At 39.4% G+C, this 27,836-nt stretch overlaps 1 protein-coding gene across 1 annotated transcript in view; it reads right to left on the minus strand.

Annotated features, from left to right (window-relative positions):
* PREX2 (phosphatidylinositol-3,4,5-trisphosphate dependent Rac exchange factor 2) overlaps nucleotides 1–27,836 on the minus strand; it is a 183,203-nt gene that overhangs the window by 128,230 nt on the left and 27,137 nt on the right. The window contains exons 2-5 of the mRNA XM_050891668.1: nucleotides 5,854–5,925; nucleotides 5,657–5,779; nucleotides 3,667–3,771; nucleotides 761–862 (exon numbers count right to left, since the gene is read on the minus strand). Of these exons, the coding sequence (XP_050747625.1) occupies nucleotides 761–862; nucleotides 3,667–3,771; nucleotides 5,657–5,779; nucleotides 5,854–5,925 (402 nt within the window). The remainder of the gene's footprint in view (nucleotides 1–760; nucleotides 863–3,666; nucleotides 3,772–5,656; nucleotides 5,780–5,853; nucleotides 5,926–27,836) is intronic.

Raw genomic sequence — 27,836 nt, forward strand, 5'->3', positions numbered from 1 at the left:
ATGCATTGTCAAAAACACTGTCCAGTAATCAGGTTTCAAGTAGCTTCTAGAGCAGAATCTGCTCTGGCTTTTCTCTCACAGTTTGAAACAACAAACAATATTAGACTTTAACTTGTTAAGCAAAAATTTGTTTTAAATATTTACTTTCCTGATGATTGTATTATTTTATTTCCTAACATGGAAAAATTTCAGTAACTCAGAGGTTTGAATATCTAATGTTTATCAGCACATTTAACATTTTTTATTAAGTTTTAAGTTGTAACAGTAAGATAAGACTAAACATATAAATGTGCATAGAACCACCTACAGCATCTTACTGTCACTCTACAGTTTTTCTTACAAATCATTTTCATAAATATTTTTCGTTTACAGTTTGCTGATGGTAAATTAGAATCATCAAAGCATGTCACTAACAAACTCTGCTAGCCCAAGCATTTTAAGCAAGGGCATGGTCAAACCCAGCTGAAATCAGTCTCATTAAACTCCCTTAAATGGCTCACTTCCATTCAACAATGGAGAAGCAACCTTATGACTAGATGCAGAAGGGAGCTAATCATCTTGACCCAGCCAAACTCCTCAGTTCTTTTAACACTGATGTCAGAAGACTTGCCACTAGGTTTAATGAGAGCAAGTCTGGGTCCAATATCTAATAAAGAGATTATTCACTGTGTAGAGAGATTGTTCCTGCAGTTCGGAAATATGCCTAGCAACCAGTTTTATATAGAAAGTATAAAGTCCTAAATAAAAATCTTCTAAGTACCTTCAAAAGAAGGGGATACTTGCATATTCTCTGTATCGGCGTTACTAGATATCCCTCCAATGGTACATCTGTGTTCTTGCGTCCTCCAAGGAGCATGCAATTCTAGAGTGTGAGGTTTCACAAATTATTAAAAAATCCCGAGAAAAAGTTATCAGAAATAAAGACAAGGGCATATGTATACAGCAATATTCGCTAAGCTATATATGTTATATACATATATGTAATGAGGGAGGTTTGCAGGACTGTCAACAGGCTTGAACACACGCACAGGCAGGTACATTGACAATCATACACGACAAGGAAGGCACAATGGCATTATGCAGGCATCTCCCCTGGTTACCTTCTTCATCCAGTCTGATTAAGAGAGTGCTTTTTCTAAAGTTTAAAAATAAAAGACAGTAAATAAAATGCTAAAAATATGCTTTTGTACGTCAACAAACAAAAATAAAAATAATTCAGGGTGACCACTATAGGTGCTGTTGCTTCCAAAAGGTGTGTTCGCAATATCAAGTAGCATCAAAGATGGTTTGAAAGGTTTGAACATGGCTATCACACACAAATACACACCCAAAGAAAAGAAGTGTTCTGTTTACAGGGTTCTATATTTAAACGTGACGTGCAATGAATAAAATACACTTAGTCATGGGCTAAAGAATATGTAAGTTTTGACAAGACATCCAACTATGGAAGCAGAGAATACATGAAGTACTGGGTGGAAGCACCCATGAAAAAGCAGCTGAGAGAGAGAGAGAGAAAAGAATAAGGGCTATTTGGGATAATGAAGTATGCAAGGGACATCACAGCAAATATTTGGAATTGCTGGAATTATAGTGTAAGTACATAAAGACCTAAAGTAATGATAAAAATTATTTTATGGAGAGATCAGAAGGAATTGTGATGCAATGGTATGAGATAATCTACAGCTTCAAAGAGCAAGATGTCTAAACTGAGAACACTAAACAAAAGTAGTTGAACACAGCCAGATGGTATGTTGACGCAGGCCACAAATCTGGATGCAGACACATTGTTGATGGAACAGACGCTACACAACTGGGTGGTCACTCCAGTCAGCACGTAAATCGTAACGCACATACCCCATAACCACTGCTGCTATGGGGATCTCTACACCCACCCCTAAGTCTCTGCTTTGTACTCGTGGTTAACCACCTTCTGTCTTATCCTAAAGGATCTCACTTAACCTGCCAATGAAAAAGCTTTACTGATAAAGACCGAGCAAGATAATGGCAATGCAGTCTATAAGTTTATATAATGACTGTCTCTATACTTAAAGGCTCAAAAGTCTGGTTTCAGCTCCCGATTATTTATAGATAATCACATCTCTAATGACCTGAACTGTTCTGTCTGGCTAGGCGGCTTCAATTGTACTTTCAAATCACACGGTCAGACCTCCTGTTCTCTAAGTTAGACTGCTGCCACTTATTCTAACAGACATGTCCTGAATCTATGAGGAGCCCAAAGCAGATGTGAAAGCCCTGTGCATGCGCCCAGGAGTATATGACACTGACACATCATGAACACAACTGCACACTTGGCTTCCTTTCTCACAAAACAAGCTCTTTGCAATCTTTCTTTGCAATATTTTGCTTTTTGTCTCTGTAGTCAGCATTCACCCCTTCTTCTTGATTCTGGCCATGCTGCTCCCAATACAAGAACTATGTGTGTGAAGCTCCTCAGTCTGCGGCAAGGTGAAGGATACTGTGTCAACCGCTGAGGAAAACCAGGACAACTTTGAAGCTGTTTTTAACTATGAATGGAACACTGCTGAATAAGAGACTCTTAGCAAAAAGGCAGATGGCGCTTCATGTCACCCAGTACTCCCCTACAATAAGGAAATTCCCACACTGCTCATTAACTTGGCTGTAAGTAAACGCAGCTAGAAAGGGAGTCAGATCCAGTATCTTTCAAAAATTTAGTGAGCTGTAATAGGACAACTTCACCAAGGACTCTGTCAACAGCCGTAGTGAAAGCCTACTGCATGCTAAAAATAATTAATAAAATTAAATAAAACTTGTGATACTGCCAGCATTGGCATCATCTTTTTTTTTAACCATATCTGTGATGCTTTGCTGATAGTGTCATTTGCTTTCCAGTCCCAAAATGCAATAATCGGATCTGATCACTCTGAAATTTGATATCATATCCACGAGCACCTTCTCCGTTATCAAGTTCCAATATAGTAGGCCCCACGTTTCAAAGCTGACCTTGTTATCACAGGACACCATGAAGGAAAACACAAAAATCATTCCACACTGCATCCTCCTTTTAACAACTAACGTCAACTCTTAGGAAACTCAGTATTTACATGGAAAGTGGTTTTGCTGTGGGAAATCATGAGGACAGTCATACTTAACATTTTAAACCCCCTCCTTATTTGTCTTATAAAGTGAAAGACTAATTGTGTAGCTGGTTTTTTTGACTTCAGATTAAGTCAGTGTTCAAGATCAGGATGGCTACTCTGTGATCCATAACAAAACATTTCTCTGTCTGGCACAGCTGTGGCTACAGTACCAGAATGTGGACCGTCTCTTCAGAAGTTCTGACGAGTCCTTCAGCTTCCTTTCTATGATTTCTTTCCCTATTCCTCCTCACATATCTTATCCTATTCTTTTTCCTTTCTACAGACACGGCTGGATTTACACCTTTGTCTCTTGGCCAGCAAGTTCAAGGCACACTGCCTAATGCTGTATTACACGCAGATCCAAGTGCAGCAGTGAAAATATGATGTACACAACCCCTTCCTCTGGAAACGCCACCCCCAGCTGAAACTGCCTGCTAACCGCTTGCAGGTGTGCTTGTAGTTGTTACATGGTAGAGGTGACAGTGCTAACAATTCACTGCTCAGTCAAAATATATTAAGTTAGAACACCAGTTCAAAGCTTATTTACCAAAAGAAATGTCCGCACTGTTCTTATTTTGTTAAGGTCAAGCAGAACTTTCTGTGCCTTCTCGTGGTTACTGCAGTATTCATCATAGATACGGAATTTCTCTTTCTGCAGAAACAAAGAAATACATTGTTCTTCACTTGCCATTTTGATTTTTTTTTTAATTAATAAAACATGGAATGAACACTTTTCAAAGCTGAATAGCTAATATAGTCTTCATTATGGAAGGTCAGCTCCTCCTCCTACGTTTATTATTTGAGGTCCAGCCTCAAATTAGAATTATGAACAGTCTGGAAGCATCACTTGGGAATTTCAATCATAGAATACCAGGTTGGAAGGGACCTCAAGGATCATCTGGTCCAAACTTTCTTGGCAAAAGCACGGTCTAGACAAGATGGCCCAGCACCCTGTCCAGCCGAATCTTAAAAGTGTCCAGTGTTGGGGAATCCACCACTTCCCTGGGGAGATTATTCCAATGGCTGATTGTTCTCATTATGAAAAATGTTCCAATGCGTCCAGTCAGAATCTCCCCAGGAGTAACTTGCACCCATTACCCCTTGTCTTATCCATATGACTCCTTGTGAAAAGGGAGTCTCCATCTTCTTTGTAGCCACCCTTTAAATACTGGAACATGGTGATAAGGTCTCCCCTAAACCTTCTTTTCTCTAGGCTGAACAAACCCAGTTCTCCCAGCCTTCCCTCATATGGCAGGCTTCCCAGTCCTTTGATCATCTTTGTGGCCCTTCTCTGGACTCTCTTCAGCCTGTCCACATCTCTTTTGTATAGGAGAGACCAAAACTGAACACAGTATTCCAGGTGTGGCCTGACAAGCGCTAAGCAGAGTTAGATGATGACTTCTTTATCTCTGCTGGTGATACCTTTGTTGATGCAACCCAACATCCTGTTGGCTTGCTTTGCCACAGCAGCAGACTGTTCACTCATATCGAGCTTGTGCTCCACCAGGACCCCCAGGTCCCTTTCCACAGAGCTGCTCCCCGGCCGGGTAGATCCCAGCCTGTGCTGCACTCCTGGACTATGTTTTCCCAGGTGCAAGACCTTACATTTGTCTTTGTTGAACTTCATAAGGTTTTGCTGAAAAATTTCAGAGGCTGGACTATCACAAAAACACAGGATAAAAAACACAGGAAGAAAACGCATGAGTGGCTTATTTGCTGACATCATTACCTATTTTGTCTGCAAACATTTGTTTGCAAATATGATCCATACTTCTGCAGTTGATGTTACTCAACTTCTGTAAAATGTTTCCACGAACCATTAATAATTTTCTCCTCCCACAATGAATAAACAAAGACTTAGCAAACAAATGGGACTCTAACCAGAGATAACAATGAAACCTAGACTTTTTGTTAGGCCTACAACTGAAAGCAAACTAACTTGCCCTGATTTTGCAGAGCTCTGTAACATTGATATCCTTGTTTTGCTCCAATAGGAAAAATAATACTCCTAGAAAACAATTACTACAGGACATACAAACATACTTGTGGAGGTACTGCAGTTGTGAGAAGTAAAATATCTTCACAGTCCAGAACCATGGAGATATTTTACCCAGCATATGCAATTCTTTGTTAAATATTCACATTTTTGCCTAGCATCAAAAGGGGAATAAAAATAAAGCATATTATTACTTTTGCTCTTTCATGCAACCCTGATCTTTTTACCTCCATCTGATGTATAGGCACTAGCCTCACCCATGCTGCAGGGCTCAGTTTGTCAGTCTGGGCTACTTTGGTGAATACAAAAATGATGAAACAACAAAAGTTTGTCCATTGGATATGTTTTTTCTTCATTCTCCTCCCCTCTCCTTTTTTTGGAAATGACAGTAACCAAGAGATGACCTCAAAGTACTCTACATTATGCAATCAAGTCATATTTTGTCCTCATGACTATGTACACTCATCATCGTGACAGTAATTAATAAAGACAATTAATAAAGGAAAAAAGTGAAATAAGGCTGTAATAAAAGATGGCGTACATAATGAAGAAAGCAGGTTCCAACTTCATGCTGTGCATTAGGTTCTGGCTGTAAGCACTCCTCTACCAGGGACAGGAAGTTTTTGTGAACTGCAAGAATATCTTCAATATTTGAAAACAACATCTGCAAAAGAATAAAACATACATAAATAAAACATCAGATACAAAACAGAAGAAATATGCAATTAGGAGACTAACCTTAACTGTCTCTTCTGTGACATTTTTATCCACTTTGGCTGTAGCACATTGGATCATTCGGTGAAGGAAAGCCTGCATGAAACAAGACAAATAAGGAAAAAGTTATTTCAGGAAGACTTGAACAACTTTTGGCATTTTACGCTTATAATTTGTTTCCCAGATTTCTTATGCTTTTGTTATAGAGTGACATCAGAATATTATTCGGAATCTAGAACAAGTATTTTATTTATAAAGCATTTAGTAGTCCTGTTATCCTAACAGGACATAAAACCCTATCTACATAGTGTTAAAAAGAGTTAAGCAGTGAAATATTAATGAAGCTGAGAAACTGAACATTCTCTGAAGTACCACTTCCACCCTGCACTCATCTTACAATCAAGCAAGAGCAAAATGAGTCATTTTCAAAATCTCGCTCTAGCACTTTACAAATTGACTACAAGACAAGCTGAAATAAGCTGCTAATTTCTAAATTAAAACTAGTCGGGAGGTACTATTATGAAATGTAACTTTTACCCTCGTAACCACAAGTAAGATTTCTGATGTATTAATAATCAAACCTATTGTAAAGTAATTGGCTTAAACAACAGTCAGCTGCACCTGGTTTTGCTTAATGAAAATATTCACTCTTCCCTCCCCAAAAACCTCATCCTTGGGGATCAAATGAGAAGTTAGTAATACCACTAATGAAATACCAAGAGAGTAAGTTTTCTTGTATTTCACATTGGAAACAACAAGAGGAAGAGATGTACAGTAAGTCATTCCAAAAGAAATAAATCACATTTCAGGTACAAAGGATATAATCAATTTTTATGAATTCATTCCATTACAAAGACTTGGGTACGTTCTGAAAATATCTACACACTGTAGACTAAAATTTTACATTGATAATTCTTCACATGGACACTTATATTCTTTAGTTATTAAAAACTGACACCACAAGTGCACAAATATCATGTCTTTCATAACCATTTAGCTCCAAGTCACCGTGCATTGTATACTGTACACTAACTCATCTAAATTCTGGGGTGGTACAAATTCCATAAAAGAGGCAATAAATAACCTCTGTGTGGAAGGATAGCAGTCACAGCATCCCTTTTTTTTCTCTCTGCTGGGACTTAAACATTTTCATTCCCAAGCAGTGATCCTTTCTCTGCTGAAGAGGACTATGTAACTGGCATTACACATTTTTATTACTGAAGAGACAAATCTAGTTATCCAGGACATAAACAGAATTAAGTTTGGAATATTGCCAGCATATTGCATGTTTCATATTACTCTCTACAGTGATGTAGATTCTCTGCTTCTTTAAACCCCTCTTTTTCCTGTCTATTTGTTCTTTCTTTCTAATATTTTATTGATGGTAAAAAATGCCATTAATTCATTGGCAGCAGTTAACTGTTGGTGGACGACAGCCCTTTATATCCTTCCTTGCTACAAATATCCACAGGGGTTATGGCAAAATTGCTGCATGCATCGCCTGTACAGTGTACAGCCAATCCCACACAGAGTGAAAGCCTGTTTAACTGTATGACTCTAAATTAATTTTTGAAAGTTTTTACTAAACCAGCCAACAGTATTAAATATACTTTAGAGTTGGGGGGGCGGAAATCACAAGAACTACCTCTGAAACTCATGTCTATTTTTACTATCTGTAATCTCTCTCTGTTCACATTATTTCCCCACAGACCAAACATACTGCTCATCTGCACTCATGTTATCCCATAAGATCTTCATTTCCTGTAACTGTGAAGGAAGGTGAACATTCAGTTGGCTGAAGGCGAAACTGAGAACGATCTGGGAGCTGGGGCATTAATTATTCTCGAGTGATTCAAGACACTAGCCAAGAGTCATGAGGTCAAGAAGAGTATACATCAGCTGCAATAAACAGAGTTGTCCAAGCAGCACTGTCCCAGACCCCACATCTGCAGAGGTTATCAGAAACTGAATCCAGGAAAATCCAAACTCTCGCAGAACCCAGACACAAGTCACTAATTAAGGTAGGGAGGCCTAGGATAACTTCAGCCCCTTCCAGCAACTTGGTGCAAGCCCGTACGTTATGTTGCTGTACTCATACTGCAGGGGTAGTGTAGTCACGATGCCAGTTTTTGCTAAACATTTGCCACCTGTTGTGCCCATCAATGCAGATTTGCTTCCTGAAAAAATCATAACACTATGTCCCACAAATCAATGGATGTGACCATTTGAATATTTCAGGGCACTCACATGAGAGCGCTACAAAGCCACACATATCTCAAAATAATTGGAATAATCTCACATTTTCTAGAAGAGTGGTGTAAGAGAATTCAGGGGAGTGCAGGTAGGGATGGAGGTATCTACCTCCATCCACCTGCCACCAAGACCCATCCTTGGTGGACTTCACCTGCTGTGGAGTGAGTAAGGCAAAGCAATGATGAAACCCAGGTTTCCATGATGCAAATGCCCTTACCAACTCCCTTCCTGGAATGCAGAGGCACCACTGACTCCATACACACAACACCTCCGCTCTGGGACTTTGCTAGGAAGAACAGACAGCTGTCATCAGGTAGGAGGATGGAGAAGTAATTGCTGTTGTTAAAGTGTAAAATAACCTTAATCCAGCACTGTGACTATGGAAAGATAAATGTCTCTGAACTTGTATGAACACACAGTAGGTCTGAGAGAGAGATGACTATTCAAAAGACTCCAGAATTATTCAAACATCAACTGAGGACAACCAAAAACAGTTCTTCAAAAATTAGTAAACAAATCAAAAACAGGTCATTTGTAGACACAGCTTTACAGAGGACCCCTACATAGAAATAACAGACCTTAAAAGGAAAATATATAAGGATGCCCAGAAACTACTCAGGAGTTGACAGCTGCTGAGCTAACAGGAAAAAGTTTATAGAAGCTTTTGAAGATATACTACATAAACTATTACTAACCATAGAAAAAACACACCTGTAAAAAAATGAAAGAAAAGTCAAATGGACACCTCAGCCAATTTACGATTCACTAAAGAACTGGACACACACAAAAAGTCAGAAACTCCTCTGAAATAGCACTGAGTGGTTTCTAAAAATTCTACCTTAACTTGAAGTCTGCTGCTCAAAGTCCAGACTCATTACTGAGCACCACATTACATGAAGGAGCAAAGCATTACAAATTGCAAGGACACAGTAAATAGCCCCTGCTCCTGGACTGAGCAAACAACTGCAGCAATCAATTGGCATACATGATTCCCATGCTCATCAAAAAAACCCAAACCACCAAAGTGAAAAATCAGCTCAAACTTAATGTAATTTCATTTATCATGCACACATGTCAGTAAATCATGACTCATCTTTGTTTCCTGGAGTATACTGCACATCTTGCTGAGGCTACTTCAAGATTCCTCTACATTAGTCTAGATGTTTCTTAGCACAACATCAAGCACAGAGGATACAACACGTACCTCTGTGTGCTCCAGGATTCCAGACCTTTGTCACCTAGACAGTGATCCTCAACTTTCTCAAAGCTTTTCAAGTGGATTCCAGAGTTTCCCTTAACTTACTTTTACAATTCTTAGTTTTCTCAAGTAACAGCAAAGCCATATGGTTTAAACATAATTTTCCAAATGTTCATCTTGTGCTACCAGCATTCTAACTACATTGCTATATGTATTGGGTTTGCGTGGCAAGGTTTTGGTAGCGGGGGGGGCTACAGGGGTGGCTTCTGAGAAGCTGCTAGAAGCTTCCCCTATGTCAGATAAAGTCAATGCCAGCGGGTTCCAAGACAGACCCGCCGCTAGCCAAGGCCGAGCCCATCAGCAACAGTGGTAGCGCCTCTGTGATAACATATTTAAGAAAGGGAAAAGAAGTTACAGGGGAGTTGCAGTTGCAGCCAGAGAGAGGAGTGAGAATATGTGAGAGAAACAACTCCGCAGGCACCAAGGTCAGGGAAGAAGGAGGGGGAGGAGGTGCTCCAGGCGCCGGAGCAGAGAGAGAGATTCCCCTGCAGCCCGTGGTGAAGACCATGGTGAGGCAGGCTGTCCCCCTGCAGCCCATGGAGGTCCACGGTGGAGCAGATATCCACCTGCAGCCCATGGAGGACCCCACGCCAGAGCAGGTGGACGCCCGAAGGAGGCTGTGACCCCATGAGAAGCCCGCGCTGGAGCAGGCTCCTGGCAGGACTTGTGACCCCGTGGGGGACCCATGCTGGAGCAGTCTGTTCCTGAAGGACTGCACCCTGTGGATGGTACCCATGCTGGAGCAGTTCGTGAAGAACTGTAGCCCGTGGGAAGGACTCACGTTGGAGAAGTTCGTGAAGGACTGTCTCCCATGGGAGGGACCCCACGCTGGAGCAGGGGAAGAGTGTGAGGAGTCCTCCCCCTGAGGGAGGAAGGAGCAGCAGAAATAACGTGTGATGAACTGACCCAAACCCCCATTCCCCATCCCCCTGCGCCGCTCGGGGGGGGAGGAGGTAGAGAAAATAAGGAGTAAAGTTAAGCCTGGGAAGAAGGGAGGGGTGGGGGGAAGGTGTTTTAAGATTTGGTTTTATTTCTCATTATCCTGCTCTGATTTGACTAGTAATAAATTAAACTAATTTTTCCCCAAGTCAAGTCTGTTTTGCCCGTGAAGGTAATTGGTGAAGTGATCTCCCTGTCCTTATCTCGACCCACGAGCCTTTCGGTTTTTTTTTTCTTTCCTGTCCAGCTGAGGAGGGTGAGTGATAGAGCGGCTTTGGTGGGCACCTGGCATCTAGCAGGGTCAACCCGCCACACTACAGTACAGGGATTCACCCTTGCAACACTGCAAACGGAGATCTGCTGCCCCTGGCACTCCTTGCCAGCCAGACTCCTGCTGATTTCCTGAATTCAGAGTTAAAAGAGATCTCCATGAAACATTTCAGAGGAGCAAGTTGGCTGGGTACCATAAAGAGCAGTCTAAATTTAAAAGATCAGATGAAGAGGAAAGATAAAAGAGAGGATGTTTGTTATTTACATTTAAAAAAAAAAAATCCAGTTGTTTGCCAATTTTTAGAACTGTCTATGGAAAACTTTGTCATTCTAGGAATATCCTTGAGTCACTCAGATTGCTACAGCCCCTGCCCCCGCAAAGTTTGAAATTCACATTACAAACCTAAACTTCCTCAAGCATCTTTCTGGAAACTTCATTAAGACAAAGTGGCATCTAAATGATCAGTGTATAACTGCTTTGGAGAAGAAGAAATGCCAAAAAATGCTCAGAAAATTCTAAACATGAAGAGGCACACCTTTAGAAGTTTGATGATCTTTAGAAGTTTGACGAACTTGCAGACCAAAACGTGGGGTACCAACTGAGCCTTTTGGAATAGGGGGGCAGCTACACATAAAATATGTAACAGTTCAGGGCTAAGGTTCCCTAACTCCACTTGGGTCCTACTGGGAACATAAAAACTCTATTTCTGGCTATGACTCAGGGTCTTCGTACCACACTGGTAAGGAGGAGGGTAACTTACCTCTACCTTTGAGAAATGTGGCAAAGAATTACACAGAACATTTGGAGAAGATTCCACACTAATAATATCAATGAAGATAACGACATCCTTTTTTCATGATTGTGTATTTATTACCTGCTAAATATTTTTACATACTTTCTGTACTAGTCCCTATTCTAACTCTTTTATCCTTTGCCTGACACTGCTTTAAGACACACCAGGACTGAAAATTCAAACATGAAGACTGAAAATCCAAATTCAAAGAATTATAAAAGAATCTGTTCATTATGACAAATAAACACTAATGTGTTTGCCTGTCTGTTGATCTGCTGCCATTTTGCAAGGCAGCATGTTTCACAGAGAACGCACACAGAGTTCCTGTTATGGGGATTTTACTTCTGGTCTTATCAAAATAAGAGTAGCGTTGTTGGGTTGTTTGGTGGGGGTTTTTTCTCCACAGTCGCTCTGTGTGTTGTCAGGGGGGAAAAAAAAAAAACCCAAACACACTACCACCGCTACAGATAGCACAAGAAGCTGCCAACAGCACAAATGACTTCTCTGACATCTGGAATGAAATCAGGGAAGACAAAGAAGTCTGCCTGCAGAAGATTCCCAGGGCATGAAGAGTTTTCGCCTTCTCGACAGATAAGAAATTAAGTCCTGAAATTATGTCAGAGCACCTGGATCACAAAATACATGTAACTATTTTTCTGAAAGCAATCATCCTACTTTTGTGAGCCTAGAAAGAAACATTCTTTTTCATTTTAAAAAAGAATTAAAGAAAAAGTTACTTATTTTTTCCTCTCAGATTTCTTTTAACATTGTTTCTGCCCTTAAATCTATACTGCCATAAACAAAAAGAAGGTGGACTGCAAAAACATATGTATTTTTAATACGGTCATTTCCTGTATATTTTCACTTTAGGAAAACCAGTTCAACTGAAGTGCCCAATCTATCATATTGAAGCCTCCTGAATAAAGCTAGCAAGATGTTTTGTACATTAAAATTGAATAAAATTTTATTTTGCATGCTGTCAAAAGACAAAATCTGAAAAGAAACCCACAACAAGGAAAATGTTTATATATTACAATTTTTATAAGTGTCTATGATAATAGGCTTATCTTCACAAATTTAGAAACACAAAGCTGAAATACTTGTGGGTTTTGTGTTTTCTCTTTACATTCTTAGTGTATCTATAGGCATCTGGATGGTGGAAAATATTTCGCTCTTCTCAAAATATTCCAAATGATCCTAGAGAGAACACAAAGACCTATACTTCGGAAGAAAACTGCTCAAGATTATAGGTGACTAGCCAAATGTATTTTCTTATTGTGGCTAATAGAGCTCACAGACATCGAGGTAGTATTTTGCACAGCAGTTTGAGGTTTTGCGCGCTATAATTAATGCACGTCAGATTCCAGGTCCCAGAAGAACACCATGACGGTTTTGTTGAAGCACTTTTGCTTGATTTTGCCACAAAAAAACCAATTTCACTAGAGGAGACTCCAGCAGCAACAGCAGCTGTGGTAAGCACTGTGTGGTTACCCTCCTCTTCCCATTAACCTGTGCCAGAAGCAGTGGCAGTAGCTGCTCAGGCTGGCTTCTGCTGCTGAACAAAAGACTCTTCTTCTCTCTCCAGTAATTCACCAGCTGAGGCACCACCTGTTTCTCCCGTCCCGCGGGCAGGACTCGATGAATAACAAGCAGCAGAGAGAGCATCAGCCAAGGTCAGATATATTCTTTCTCCCTACTGTACCTAGAGCCACTTTCAAAGCTGGCTTCAGATTCTGCTGCCTATAAGGTCAGGGGAATAGAAGGACCACATCTGCAATACTTTCCATTCTAGTGCTAATGTCCTTTCACAACTGACCAAACTATTCCATTCTCCATTCATCCGACCCAAAGGGGCATCAGTCTGCCTCAAAGAGCATCCCTGGCTTCTCTCCTTAAAGTAAACATGAACTCAGAAGTAAACACCCACACACACAAAAATGGTTGCATTGAATAAACATGGATCTTCATAACCTTCTCATACATGATGAACATGCTGCCACATTTTGGGATAATCTTAACCCTTTCTCCATCATGTATAATTTTTTATTTTCTGCTAAAGTTTTCCTCTATCATATCAGAAAATTTCTTCCAAGAGAAGAGTAAGAAAACCTTTCCTCACCCTGTCCTGTATCTCGATCACCTTTTGTGCATTTCCCTAGTCACTGACAATATTTTTCAACTTTTTACTGCACATCCTTTCATGCCCACTGAGACTCCTAACTCAGTTTCCTCCTTTGACGAGGAAGTGCCCCCTAAACTGATCTCCCCCACCTCTAAAATCACCTCAGCTATGACTGTGCTTTCACTTTTGATCCCTTCCTTCCTTTCAGCTCCATAGCAGATGAAAGCAAGAGATTTATAGTCAAAGTCCAGTTCCCCTCAGCCAGGCGGGAAGTCAGATGTCTCCACCCTCTTCCTTGTACTGAAGCCATTCTCAAAAAGATTTAGTACAACCTTTTCCTGGCCCAAATCAGAAGATATCTGTTCCCTTTTCTTCCCAGATGTCAAGAATCCTGTCACCCATATCTAATATCTTCATTCTGGGAAACTGGTTTTCTGAGGACTAGCTATGCTCTTGCTGGTCAATACAAGTTTGGTTGATGAATAACAATGGAGTTACTCGCACGCTCACAGTTAAGATCATGCCTAAGTGAATTACCAAATCAGAGGCTGAATGTCAGGCTGGCTCACACATGCTGCTGCAATCTGAAGCCACATGCAGAAAGCTGCTAGAAGATCATCTAAATTTTTTCTTGATTAAAATATAGCTTAACTAGAGCTTTAGAGAAAGGCCATACACTGGCGTAAGGGATGAACATCCATCTGCAAGCTGAGCAGAAGGCAGAGACTAATACTTTTGGCAAATATTTTATGCAACATGGGTTGCTGCTCACCAGGCCTTTATCCCATTAAAAATGGAACAGGTTAGATTCCGGTCTCAGCATCACCAACACAGAGTTTTTGGAAGGGTAAGGGGAGAAGAGGGATTTGCCTGTCCCATGTGAATTTCTGAACAGACTGCTGGGATTGCAACAGATAAACCAACCAAACAAGAGGCATCCGTATCAATAAATAAAATGTTTCCAGCATGCTTGTGAAGAAGTACAAGATTAATCTTTATTGTATTTTGAAGGTTTCCTGATGAAGAAAAAGATACTCTGGATTGAAAAATGTTCACATGTATGTGGAATTCCCTCTGGTAATACATCATATGGTCCTGTTGGTGCATGTTACAAAGTGAATAACATACTGCTAATCATACAACTGATCTTTTATCACTCAAGTGGGAATGGAAAAGAAGTGACATCTACAAACAAAGTTTACCTCTCATAAAAGTCAGCAGTTTCCTGAATTTACAGAACACTAGGTTCTTTCTGGGAAATCTCAGTGAATTCAGCTTTGTCCACTACCAGCAAAGCAAAACAAGAAACTAGCAACTGTACATCTGGAAGTAACAGTATGTTCCCATTAAATTGTAATCATAATTAGAAAAGAATTCATACATTTGAAAATTTTTTACTTCATACTATAGTTTCTGCTTCTTCTGTGCAGACACGTCTGCTTATTCTCGCCAATAAAAAACACCCTTGAATTTTCATTTAATTTTTACTGCCAAAATGATGATTTTTCTAAACTTTTTTTTTTTTAGTAAGAGAATACCGATTTGGAAGAATTCAACATCTCCAAAATATTTTTGAGACAACTTTTTAATTCTACACATCAAATTTTATTTCTTTTAGCAACTCATGAATTTCAGAAAGTGTAAAATGGCCAAGATGAGAAATACCTTTATCACAAATGACCCCTTTGAAATAATCGTTTAGATTTTCTGATTCAATTTGAGAAACAGTAGTTAGAAATCTCAAAAATATTACAATAAAGTAATTCTCTGCTAATCTCCCTTCTTTACCTTTCCAAAGTTCATTAACATGTTTGAAAACAAGTTTGAGTCTTTTCTGACTCAAAAATATCCACCAGAATTGAGAGCCATAATCTTTATTACCAATTACGAGAAAGAAACCTGAAATAACACATCACATCTCCACTTTCAGAATCAAAATTTAAAGCTTAATTCCTATTGCATCTGAATAAGGGAGGAAAGCTGACTCAGCACTAATGAAAATGAATTAAGTCCTTAATGATTAAGGCCGCTAATTAAAAAAACTTTTACCTATAAACTGAGAAAACTTGAAACTTCTGACAGGCGATCATAATGGAAGCCCACCAAACCCTTTTTACATGCTCAGTTTTCAACACATAACGCATTTTTTTTTCTAACATTGGATTGCACAGTCCTTAATTGTGAGTTTATTAATGTTTAATATGGTTAGATGCTAATTAGGAATTAGAGTGTTTGAGAGTTCTACAATTTTTATTGCCAGAGTTGTATAAATAAAGTGTACTTCTCAAACACTACTCAGTGCCAATTCCGGCTGCCATTTCTATTTGCGCACTTATGCCAAGAAAAACACAAAGCAGGGAAGAGTATGAAACAGCAGTTTTCTATCCCAATTTCAATTCTTCACAAAGCCTACAGGGAAGCTGTAGTGAGTACAGTACTTCTAAAAAGTGCCCTCCAGATCACAGAAAAAAGCAGAAACATCCCATTTAAGTTCTTTTCCCATCAGCAGAAATCAGAATGCGTCCCTACATAAGGAAACCTCTCTTATGTCTGGGATACACATCCCTAATTCCTGTCACATGTCATTTAGATAGGTCCTGGGATGATCAAATGGTACAAAGTTAACAGGCTCATATGCAAAGATGCCTCATTTCATGCAACAATCATGTGCCACATTTCTGAGTCTTAGTAAGACAATAGTCTTATTTTGGAAAAACTCTCAGACAATGAGCTATACTCTGGCTTCTCCTACAAATATATCAAACTGAGATCTGCATAATCCAAAGACATCCAGGTCTATACTATGATGATGTTGCTATTTAAACGCATTGTGAAACAACTTTTATCTTCAAGGCAAAATAAGGTTTTAAGAAAACCGTATTACTTTAAATTACTTATTTCACAGAGAACTAAGATGCTCTTGGCTTCTGAACTCATTTCAGCCACTAGTTTAGCAACACAGACAGTACTGCAGAATTATTAAATAAATACAAACTGTAAGTCATAGAAAGGCCTTGAAAACATAGCAAATAATCCCAGACCAAAAGCAAAGCTTTACTATTGTCAACAAAAGCTAGGGTAAACAAAAAAAGCATCATGGAGAGTGAGCTCCCAAGAAATACAACAAAAATTAAAGTGAATCCACACTTCTACAGTTATCCCAAGCACGCTTACCTCTGCCCAGTAATGACAACATATGCATATAACGATGTCACTATTTAAGAATACTAACAACATTTGCATTTCCAGATTCAGTCAAAATAGTTTCACTAGAGCAGTTTTCATATGTTCAAGTATCTCGGCTGCACTCATGTGCTTTCATGTTCTGCAAATCATAGGGAAAAAAAACCTTACAATTTCATGTACAATCAATCAGAGTTTATTCGAACTCCAAGAGAATACTAACCTGCAACCTTTCCACTGGCCTTGGATGTGTAGCATTAACTATAAATCAATTCAACTACAACTTCGAAGAGACGATGTACCAGAACAGCCAAAGCAGCCAGAATGGTCACTGAAGTGGGCTTTAACGATAGCCCCCATGAACAAAGTGGCTGAAGCATCTCTGTGAATTTGATCCTTAATTTGAAATCCAAGATGATATACCCCACACTTTGGATCAGGAGAACCATTTTGACAGCAGATTGTCTTAACAGCAATTCTCCTTCTATGCAGACATGTAGAGCAGTTAATTTTTGATGCAAATGTTCAAGGACATACTTTAATTCAGGTAGATAAACCAAGCAGAAGTCCTATATGCCTGCCCTGGTAAAATTACATGGGTTTGCAGTTTAAAATTTCTTCTTTTTTTTTTCCCCCTCCTTTTGTAAGACTGTGAAGCTCAAAATTTCATTGGAAAACTGAATCTTCTTCACAAGAGAATTCAAACACAGAGAGCAGGATCTCTTTGTAAATAGGTCAGAAAGCAGTTTCAGCTGTCATGTATTTCTCTATCCAGCAATAAATTTAGTGACAGACTACTTTTGAAGATAGTATTAGTGATAGTGGTGGGTATTTAAGGAAACATATAAACACACATGCTTACTTATATGTAAAAGAACAATTTACAGAGAGAATTATACCTATTCTTGCTGTACCGTCATGTAGTACAAAATGCCATCAGACAAATACAGTCCTATTGCACTTGTATAAAACAACTTTAAATCTTTAATATTTGTTTAAACTCAAAGCTCCTACTATCACTCCTAATTTTCACACTTCAAAATTTTAAATGAAATGTAACACTGATATGAATGCCCCCCACCATCCCAAACCAGGAATAGCCAGTCTACAAAACCCAAGCTGCATTAACTGCTACCAACAGCAGCTTATATAGCACCTGCACCTTATACCGTATTTGTCAGATGTTGGAAATGAAACCAAATCAAAGGATTTCTCAACAGTAACAGGATCTTCTTGTTAACTAGTCAATGAATTCTTCCCAGGGCAGCACACAACACTGAGTTCACTCATATCTGGTAAACAAGGCTGACCAAAGCAATTCTTTCCAGCAAGGCTGACCAAAGCCATGGTAATTACTTAAGGCATGACGGTCTGAAAAAGAAAATTGTTTCAAAGGAGAAACACACAACTTTATTATAAGAAGCTGACAAACTCTGCTTCTCTTCTTGGAATATTTTGCCTAAATTTTAACTTCTTTTTCCTGGGAAATGATCAAGAGTACATAGGTTGAACAAACTAAACAACTAGCCTGCTCTGAGAAATGCAAACTGGCTGCAGCAGTAAACTGAGGTTTACAATTTCGGCGTGCTGGCACAGACCCAACTCTCAGATTTGCAGGGCCAGACCCCCAGCACTTCTGATTCAGGATCCCACAGGAATCGGTGACATTCAGTGAAGGAACAGGACCCCATTCAACTGGATCTTATTGCAGTGTTAAAGGATTAAACTACAACCAGGACTGATTCTCCATCGAAGATATTCTGATGACAAGAAATGGGCTTAAAATTCACCATGAAAAACTAAACATTTTAATCAAAATACATTTATTTTTTTAGAAGTATTTAATAAACACTGCAGTGGCACATGTATACTTAGATGATTTGTGACTTTAAATTCCCAATTCTGAACAAGTATTTTCAAGTGTTGGGGGAAAAAAAAAATTCTTGTATCATTCATGGAAAAAAGTATGATTACAGCTATGCAAGTCTTGCAACCTGGCTTGAAAAACTAACTTTTCACTTCAAACCAGAACTTAAAGAATAAAATCAGTAAATGAGGAACCTACTGGCTTCTGAAGATTAGATGCTGGTGTTAGTTGTCTTAATTCCATTCCAACAAGAACAGAACCATACCAAAATTTAAATTATTTTATTTTACACACAGTTTCATACAAACAAAAGATTGTTACATGCCCCTATTGCCTGCCATGAATTGGTCTTGTGAATTTTGATCTGCCTATATGGTTTTGAGCCAATTTCCATGGAAATGCAATCATTAATAATATTTTTTCTGGCTTATATTTGATTCATGAGATGCTTCAACTGTGCAAATGCAAAGAACAGTTCATTTTTCATTTCTTTATTGGCTTGATAACTATCAAAAAGAGTATATGATAAAAAAATTTTAGCGCTCTGACTTTTTTTCTTTATGCTAACATCTAAACATCTGCTGAACATTAATTATGTCACAGGCTATTTACATGCTAATCTCAGTTTACATCCATCAAAGAGGTTTCATTTCTTGAAGGATACAATGATCACAAAGGACATGATTTTAGAAAAATAAATGGAGCATATTCACATCCAGAATAGAGCTGCAGCAATAAAGCTATGCCATTTGAATTTATCCACGTTAGCTGGATTACCTTACTGTTAAATATATTCGTAATTTCAAGAAATATGGACGTGGATTCTACATGCATGCTGGGGAGAAATAACCCCACACACACACTCACAGGCTTTCCTTCTCTCACTGGTCCTTTCTTTTCTCCTTTCCCTATTCAAGAACAGACACTTTTGGGTTTTTTTAGGTCTTATGTAGGTCTATGTCCTGTCTTTGGCTTTGATGAGTTCCCAGCATAATTGCACAATTTCACTGAACCATCTGTGAAGCATGTGTTCTTCAGGAACACAAGGATTGCATGGCTGTTCTTGCTCTTTTCATTAATTTTTATAAGGGAACAGAAGACAAAACCTGATTACAGTACAATTTTCGTTGCCTTCTTAATGAAATTTTTTGTTTGAATGCTGGGACCTTAAGTCGAGAGAGCTTATTATTACCTTTTCCTGAAATAAGAGCCTCATTCTTTTAGGTTATAATCAAAAGCTTTAAGCCATTCTCCAGCTGAAGCAGAGAGAATTGGGGATTTTTTTAGATATTAAATCTGTAAAAAATAGTACAAGAAAAACTGCCACTCCCAATTAGTCCACAGGTACAGTTTGTAAGACCACTACTTAAATTAAAAAAGGAGAATATTCAGCTGTCACAGCACCACATGAATCACCCTCCTCACCAAACTACCTGCACCATAACTGCAGACAAGTACAAGCAGAGCACATTGGTGGCAACTGCCATCTGTTAATACTCAACCAGAGTTTGACAGCACTGAGTACTGCTCATACCAGGACATACTGCTGCTTACCAAGACACCCACATTGATTACACAAACCGAAGTCTCACCAGTCTTTCCACATAAGGTTACACAAGGATATGGAACATTTTTTTATTATTATCATTATTTTTATTTCATTCATGAGTTTGCTGTGAGGAACATACTTTCAATTCCTATTCTCCAAAGAAAAAAAAAAAAAAAATTGTCTAAACCATTCAAAACCCCAGATAGCAGACTTCTAAGAACAACACAAGGGAACAATGGTGTTAGTGGGACCAGGAAATCAAGAAACCATAAATAAATATCAAGTATTGTTTTCCAGCATCTTCAATAGTTTTGGATCCTGCAGTCCTTCCTCTGGGTGAGGAAATGATGCCTCCGCAAGTTTTCCTCATGTCCATAATAGACCACTATAGTTTGCCATACCTGGGCAAACCGAAGGCATTGAACTTGCAGATGGTGAGCCATGCACCAGCCCATCTGCTGAGCAATAAAAGCCACTGTGACCACAGATTCATTTCTTACCTACAAGGTGCTGCTCCTCCACTACAAAGCCTGATTTCCCCCTTTTAAGGAACAGGGTATGGCTGTCTCAGAGGAGCCATGGCACTGCATGAATGTACTGGTCGAGACAGCTTGAAAAATGCAGGCAAAATAGCTTCAGGAGCAATACCATGGCTAAGGAACAGCTTTAGGAGGAGAGATGACACCAAGATCAAGTCTGACAGTCTTAAGGTCTATACATGATCCTGGTAGAAACCTCTTCAACTTCCTTCTTCCCTTAGATCCTGCCCATAGGAAGGACCAGCAGCAGGAAGGCAAGTGAGGCAGCGAGGCTAGGGCAAGATGTTCTCTACTAACATGATTCCAGATGTGCAGTATTTACAATTATACCAAAAATGAAGGGAAAAACAAGAAAAACTTGTGGGAAGACAGGTTCACTTTAAATTAGGAAGCACAAGCCCAGAAGAAGAATTACGCATCACACACACAAATGAAGCGGACACTACACTAACAGGCTGAAATCCTGTCAGAAGGAAGCAAAAAGAAAAGCAGATTGCTTGGTCTTGCAGGCTTAATCTTACTTTCCCCAAACTGCCTGTTAAAAAGTTACTAATTGCTAGACTTCAATTTTTTCCAGTGGCATGTGAAAGAAACTGGGATAAGTACAGAGGAAAGTTGCCAGATCCACAGTTAGAAACTTTCCACAGGCATCTTTTTTTTTTTTTTTAAGAGACCAAGTTTCATTTCAAAATATTTTTCTAGCCTCTTCTACTGTGAAGACTGCAGTGCAATGATTTACAGAATGGATGCTATCTCTATAGATAAACAAAACCATCATTCCCAAGAGATTTGACCTTCACCTTCCATCCTAAAATAGTATGGCCAATTACATAGCAGCAGCAGCCCACATCCTTAAAATATGTTTGACTGAATTATGAAACTAAGTGCTAGTCTTGACTTCTCAAGTTTGCTACAGACTGTAACTAACTAGAATAAAACATACAACTAAAACAAACAGTTATGTTTGTCAGAAAAAAAAATTCCAGCAACTAAATGGTGATGCAGTAGTACGTACTGCTGAATTTGTTGTTCTTGTTAAAAAGAAGAGCTCACAAAATGCACGAACTGACTTATCATCGTTACATCAACTTGAGCAGTAAACTACAAGCTTCCAGGAAGTTTATCATCCTGTTTGCTGACTATAATTTGGCTTGCTGTGTTTTGATACCATGTTCCTGTTCCTCCAACTCATGTCCTCCAAACCAGGCAAGTATTGGAGTCTCACTGCCTGTACTCCAAACGCTTACCCAGCCCATACACTTTCTCATCCCAAAGATGCTGTAAAGAGTGTTGTAGGGCAGAAACAGCTTCACATCTTCCCTCAAATCAGAGGGAAAGAGCAGAACTGTGGCTCATTTGGCTAGAGAAGGGTAACAAAAAAGCACCTATGTGAAAAGCATCCTAAATATACTGGGCATTTACTGACCATACAGTGCAAATATTTAGGTAACAGGACGTTAATCTTATATGTTGTCATTTAAAGAGAAAACCACTGCAGGTCCAACAAATAAAAAGATTTAAAGTTTACAATTAGGTCTCTATTTGTTGGATATTATGTTACACTTTAATCCTATTTTTAACATTATTTTTACAGAATTTCCTTTCTATTAATACACTACTTTACCAGAATTACCAGCAACAAATGCGCAGAAGAAAAGCACAAATCCACAGTATAGTTTCAGCCCTAATATTGCCACTATCATTTCTGCCACAAGGCTAACTCTTTGATGACCAACATGGGATACTGCTCACTACATTACTGCTATTTTCCTATCATTTAAATGGTTTTCTGCAAATTCTGTTCTAAGTCTGGGATAATGGGATTAACTCTATCACACAAGAGCTAAGGAAAAATTTAAATCCTTATCAGTGATTCTGTAAGCCCTCTCTCAATGACCAACTCAAAAGCAGCAACTTTTGAAATACAATACTCATCACAGAAAACTGAGCTTCCTTTATAATAAGATAAATCAGCTGAACAACATGAGTTCAAACGTTAGCATGAGAGAAAAACTAATTTGGTATTAGGGAACATTTCCTTTTCTCCTTTGTAGTCTCTGCCATTATCTACGACGTACAATAAACACACATCATATTTTACTCTCTGTGTAAAGAAACTCAGCATCCAGGACTAAGACAACTGAACAGAAATAAAGTTTCAAGGAAGTTTGATAACATGGCAAATACTGCACACTTTCCTTCCAAACCCTGAGTGGACAGGCACCCTGGTCATATATAATAGAGAAATACAACATCCATTGTAACAGAAAAGCCTTCTAGAGATGCCTCCATTTAGTGTTAAGGACAATATGGCAAGGCTTTAGCGCACAAAGCTCTCATACATGAGGGTGGAATTTTCGAGATCTGAAGAGCTGCAAGGAGCTCATAGACACAGGATCCCTTCTGGAAGCACCAGAAAGCTTGTCTCATTTTCCAAAGGGATGAGTGACATCCAGATATTGTTTTTCAACTATCCTTTTAGACAGCAAGGACAGTTCTTTTTCATTGTCATCCAAAGAAACGGACCAAAGGAAAAGAGCACGATTTCCTGCCTATTTTGAAAAATCAGAGTTCACCTAAGGAACAAAGGAGGGTGGAGGCCCCAACACTACTTAGTCCTTCTGGACCAGAGTAAGTGCTCGGAAACAGGCAACACTCATAGCACGCCGACTTAAAGCAACCAGATCATGCTCAAATAAATAAGCCTAACAGACAAATAAAGAAAAAAAGAAGTCTCCATGTGCAGAAAAGGTGGGCCAAACTGAAGCCAAATCCCCAGTGAAGACAGAGCTGCTCTTGGCTGAGCTACCCCCAAGCAGCTCAATACATCAGCATGCTTTGCAAGGCAAATGCACTGAGGGTTTAATGACCAATGTAGTTTTCCTGGTCACGTGATATTATCTAGCATTGGATGTGCATTTTCAGACAGAAAGGGGCCTTGGCCATGGGCCTTTTTTCAGGGGCTAAGGCAGGAAAAGGATCAGATTAGCAGCTAGATCGGACTGAGAAGTCAACCCAAAGTACGTACCCTGTCTGTCACACAGCTGGTATGTAAGCAGGTAACAGTGACTAGCACAGCTCTACACAAATATCTACCTACGTGACTAATTACGTTCAAGAAAGCAGGACTAAGTCCTTCTGTAAATACCCCACAATACTCTGTATTTTTATTTTCTCTTCCAAAACCGGACATCGATTTGAAAAAATTTCATAACATGCTCCCATTCAGCAAATGGGCAAGAATATTATAATTGCGCAGCCAGCTTCTCCCACAGTACCCATTTTTGTCAAATTTCTTCTGCACATGAAAAATTCGAGCAGCAAAGTTCTGGATTACAGCACACACTGAAACCAGAAGGGTTTCTGAATGCACCTTGCTGTCAGTCTGGCATCCATCCCAATAGCTACTCAACATTCTTCATTTGAGCGGCATGCAAAGGTCTGGAAATTTCCCAAACTAAAGAACAGGCAAAGTTGTCAATAGACATGAGCTTCCCACTGCTACATAATCAGATTCTTACATGGTCCTCCCAGACTACAGTATGAGGGAATCCTCTGAGAAAACACAACAAAACAAAACAAACCTCTCTTCTCCCAAAGTATTCAGTATTTATTGGAACTGAGTACGTTTTCCCTCCCCTCACCACAAGGGAGAAAAAAGGACTTGCTTGCTTATTCTATGTATTTGCCCTGTTTTGTTCATGTCCTAGATAACGGAGGAACTGAGGCGAAGTTCTGCTTTTACTTCTGAAAGAGCACTTTTTCCAGTTTTCTCCATGAATTGCATGATCTAGATCAAAAACTCTTAAAGTTCACATCTTGTGTCCTGAAGCCTCCTTCTTAGCAACCAACTGGACCACTGGTTTTCCACTGGATCCCACAATATAGCGTAGGACAGGCAGATGGAGGCTTCTTAAAGTCCAAAACCTCCTCTGTATCCAGTGGGAAGTCAGTGCATAGGGCTGTTTTTGAGAGAGATGCTCCTGGTAATTCGTAGGTAGCCAGGTTGCTGAGCTATGGCCTATTTAAATTTTTTTTAGATTAGGTAGTAGAATTTGTATAATTCAGATAAAGTAAGAGTCTGACTGAGCTTGGCCCACAGTACTGGACCAGTGGGTGCAATGTTCATGTGAAAGCTCCTGTAATCACCAGAAGAAAACTATCAACAGTTCCTTCAGGCTATTCAGTCTCACAATTTCCAGTCCTGTGAAAATCTGAACAAAGGTCTGATGTGTCTAGTTTCTGAGATTCCTGGACAGTAGAGACAAGCCAAGTAGACACAATCCTCCCAGCTCCTATGTTTACACTATGTATGCGCTTTGCAATCCCCATGAACACCAATGGATTAATTTTCAACCACAGGAAAACATCCCCGGCTTTGCTGTTTGCCTCTGGTTGGAGCAAGTGCAAAACTGCAACAACTTTGATAGGAAGGAGGACCTACTCTCATCTGCTTTTGCCTTACTTCCATGAACCAAGTCTTGCTCTCAGAAAAGTACTACGTGCCTAGTCACCGATTTCAGTGAAAAAATGACTTTGAAAAGATTAACATTTTGTCATCAGTTTGCAATGTTTATCCTGAGTTGACAAATTTTGTTTATTGACCACTTCATGAACAACTTGAATCAGATTTTGCTAAAAGCTGACTTTTCACTGTGCCTCAAAGTATGCATAGAGGACTATCGCTCTGAAGTGCTTTGCTAGCAGTCTTCACACTCACAGAAGCTGATACAAAGTCAAATATATCGACTGTTATCAGATCCACTACCATGGTAAATGAAATCAACACATTCCAAGTACAAAATAACAACGGGTTTTCTAGCAATTTAAAAGTGACCTGGGACATGTCAGAAAGACAAATATCTGGGTAACAATTCCTAAGGCTTCAGAAGTCCACAGCAGATTTCCTGCCTAGTCAGTTACTTAAGTCCAAGAAATAATAATCATTAAGCACTTTCTTTAGAATTCCTTTACCTCTATATAACCTATAAAGACTTCCTCATCAATCAGTTTGAATGAGCTTTCCAAAGAAGTAAATAGTATAGTGGGGGCAGAGCAAAGGCTGATAAATGGGACATTAGGTTCTTAGTATATAGCCTCTGTTACATAGCCTGAAATACCAAATTTGTTACAAAGTGGAGTAACTTCTCACTGGCTAAAGCCACCCTACATGGAGGCTAGACTGTCAGATCATACAGATTTACAGATGCACTACTTCACATGAGGAGGCCCTGCAGGTGAAACCAGTCAGGATATGATTAAAATTATGCATAATTGAGACAATATTAGATGTTTGGGATGCAAAAAGAACTGCTTTTCCACAGAATTTAACGTAGTATTTTGGAAAAAGAGTAATCCTTGATAGAGTGTATTAATTTAACTTGCAACCACTGGCATGTTCCTGCCTCTTTTTCCCCCACCACACCACAGTCAGATTGTAGGAACTTTCAAGGTCCAACATTTTCTTCTAAGCTCTATGAAAACAAAGCCCCGAAGATCATCTCACTCAACCTCACTCACAGAAAAAGAAGCTGGAGAAAGCAGCCAGAACAATAAGGATGCAAGCAGGAACTCAACCCTTTTTTTTCATGTCAGAGGAACACCCCTCTCAAAGAGGCATTAGGTCAGAGACCTCAAAGGTAAGAGGCTGGTAGCTAACTCGGGGTTGAAACAACGTCAAGGACAGTCTCTCCTTACTGTGCCACACTGGGGCACACCCAATGCTAGTGATGCAACATCAGAGAATTAGTACTTCTATCTCCTTTCATGCATAGCCAATTACGTTTGCAGTTTGCAGAAATGTAGAGTTCTGGATTAAGTCTTATATCCAGGTTACATCTTGAAAAGAAAACACCAACTCCTGTGAAAAAAGGAATCCTTAAATCATTTAAGACCTACAAGCTGTGCTTTCAGAAGCATGCCCACAGCCCCAGAGGACTGAACCCGAGGCTGTGCTTTTCCTGGGTTCTGCTACACCAGTCAGCCCAGCACTGCTGCCCAGGCAGTGTGAAGGGGGCATGGCTGTCTCAGGGAGCTCTTCTAAGGTGCGCACAAAGACAGAAAAGAGGTCGGTGGTTTCTATTCTGAATGGGTCCCAGTAAGTGTTCAGTCAGTGCTATATATCTATCTCCATACACTGTACTTACTCAGTGTTTACTGCAGGCTTTTTTCTCCTCCCTCTCCTTTTTTTTTTTTTTTTGGTGGGTTTTTTAAGATTATTGGCAACACAGCTGCAAAAAACATCAGATTCTCAATATTTGGAGGACAATACTTATGCCTCTGTACTGAGGCACAGTCATCCAGGGGTATGGAAGCACTTCACAAACACCACACTGAGCTTCCACAACATCCTTGTAACATTAAATAACTTTTTCTGCCTTTTTTTTTAGCTGTAGAAGCTAAAAGTGAAAAAGGGATGCTACCACACATTTGCAACAAAGCACAACTTCTATATATATAATCAACTGGCATTCTTTGCAAAGAAAAGTGAGTTCTGAAAAGATGCAGTTAAAAGGCTTAATTTCCATGAAGGACAATCAAAACTGAGAGGAGTAAAGCCACGTAATTCATTAAATCCACTTACGTTCAGCTGGAATACTTATTAAGGCCCGTATTCCCATTACAGATCTACGTAACTGTATATGTACCCCGGCAGGAAGCCTTCAGTGCCTAATAACTCCAACTAGTGCAGAACACAGACACAACTCTGCAGCAAAATAAACTGGAAATATCACGCCTATTCACCTTCTCTACAGAATTTTAATATGGCTTCAAGGAAACGCACAGACAGGGCCTTGAAGATGTAACAGATTGTCAAACTTCAGCATAATGGTTCTGATGGATGTTTCTGCTCCCTAGGCTCCATGCAGCTTTCTGCAAGTAATGGTCTAATTAATTCATATAAAAAGAAGAAACTTAGAGCATAGTCAGTGGTTGTACAAGAAACATTTCCTGATGTTCTTACAGGAAATAAGGCACATTGCTGTCTCAGCCACCTTCCGCTTCAAGTGCGGAACACATTCCTTTGATTTTGTCTGCCCTTAACAAAAACATAGCAACAAGAGTATTTAAACAAAAAAACCCCATAACCCTCCCAAAATAAAACACTCAACTGCACATGCTTTCTCCCCCTCCCTGCAGAAAAGATGAAAAAGCAAAGACCATATGAAAAATCTTAGTCACATCACTTAGTATATAAATGGAAGACACTCATCATAATGTCCACGATACAAG

Source organism: Gymnogyps californianus, chromosome 2 (assembly GCF_018139145.2).
Source record: "Gymnogyps californianus isolate 813 chromosome 2, ASM1813914v2, whole genome shotgun sequence".
Taxonomy (NCBI): Eukaryota; Metazoa; Chordata; class Aves; order Accipitriformes; family Cathartidae; genus Gymnogyps; species Gymnogyps californianus.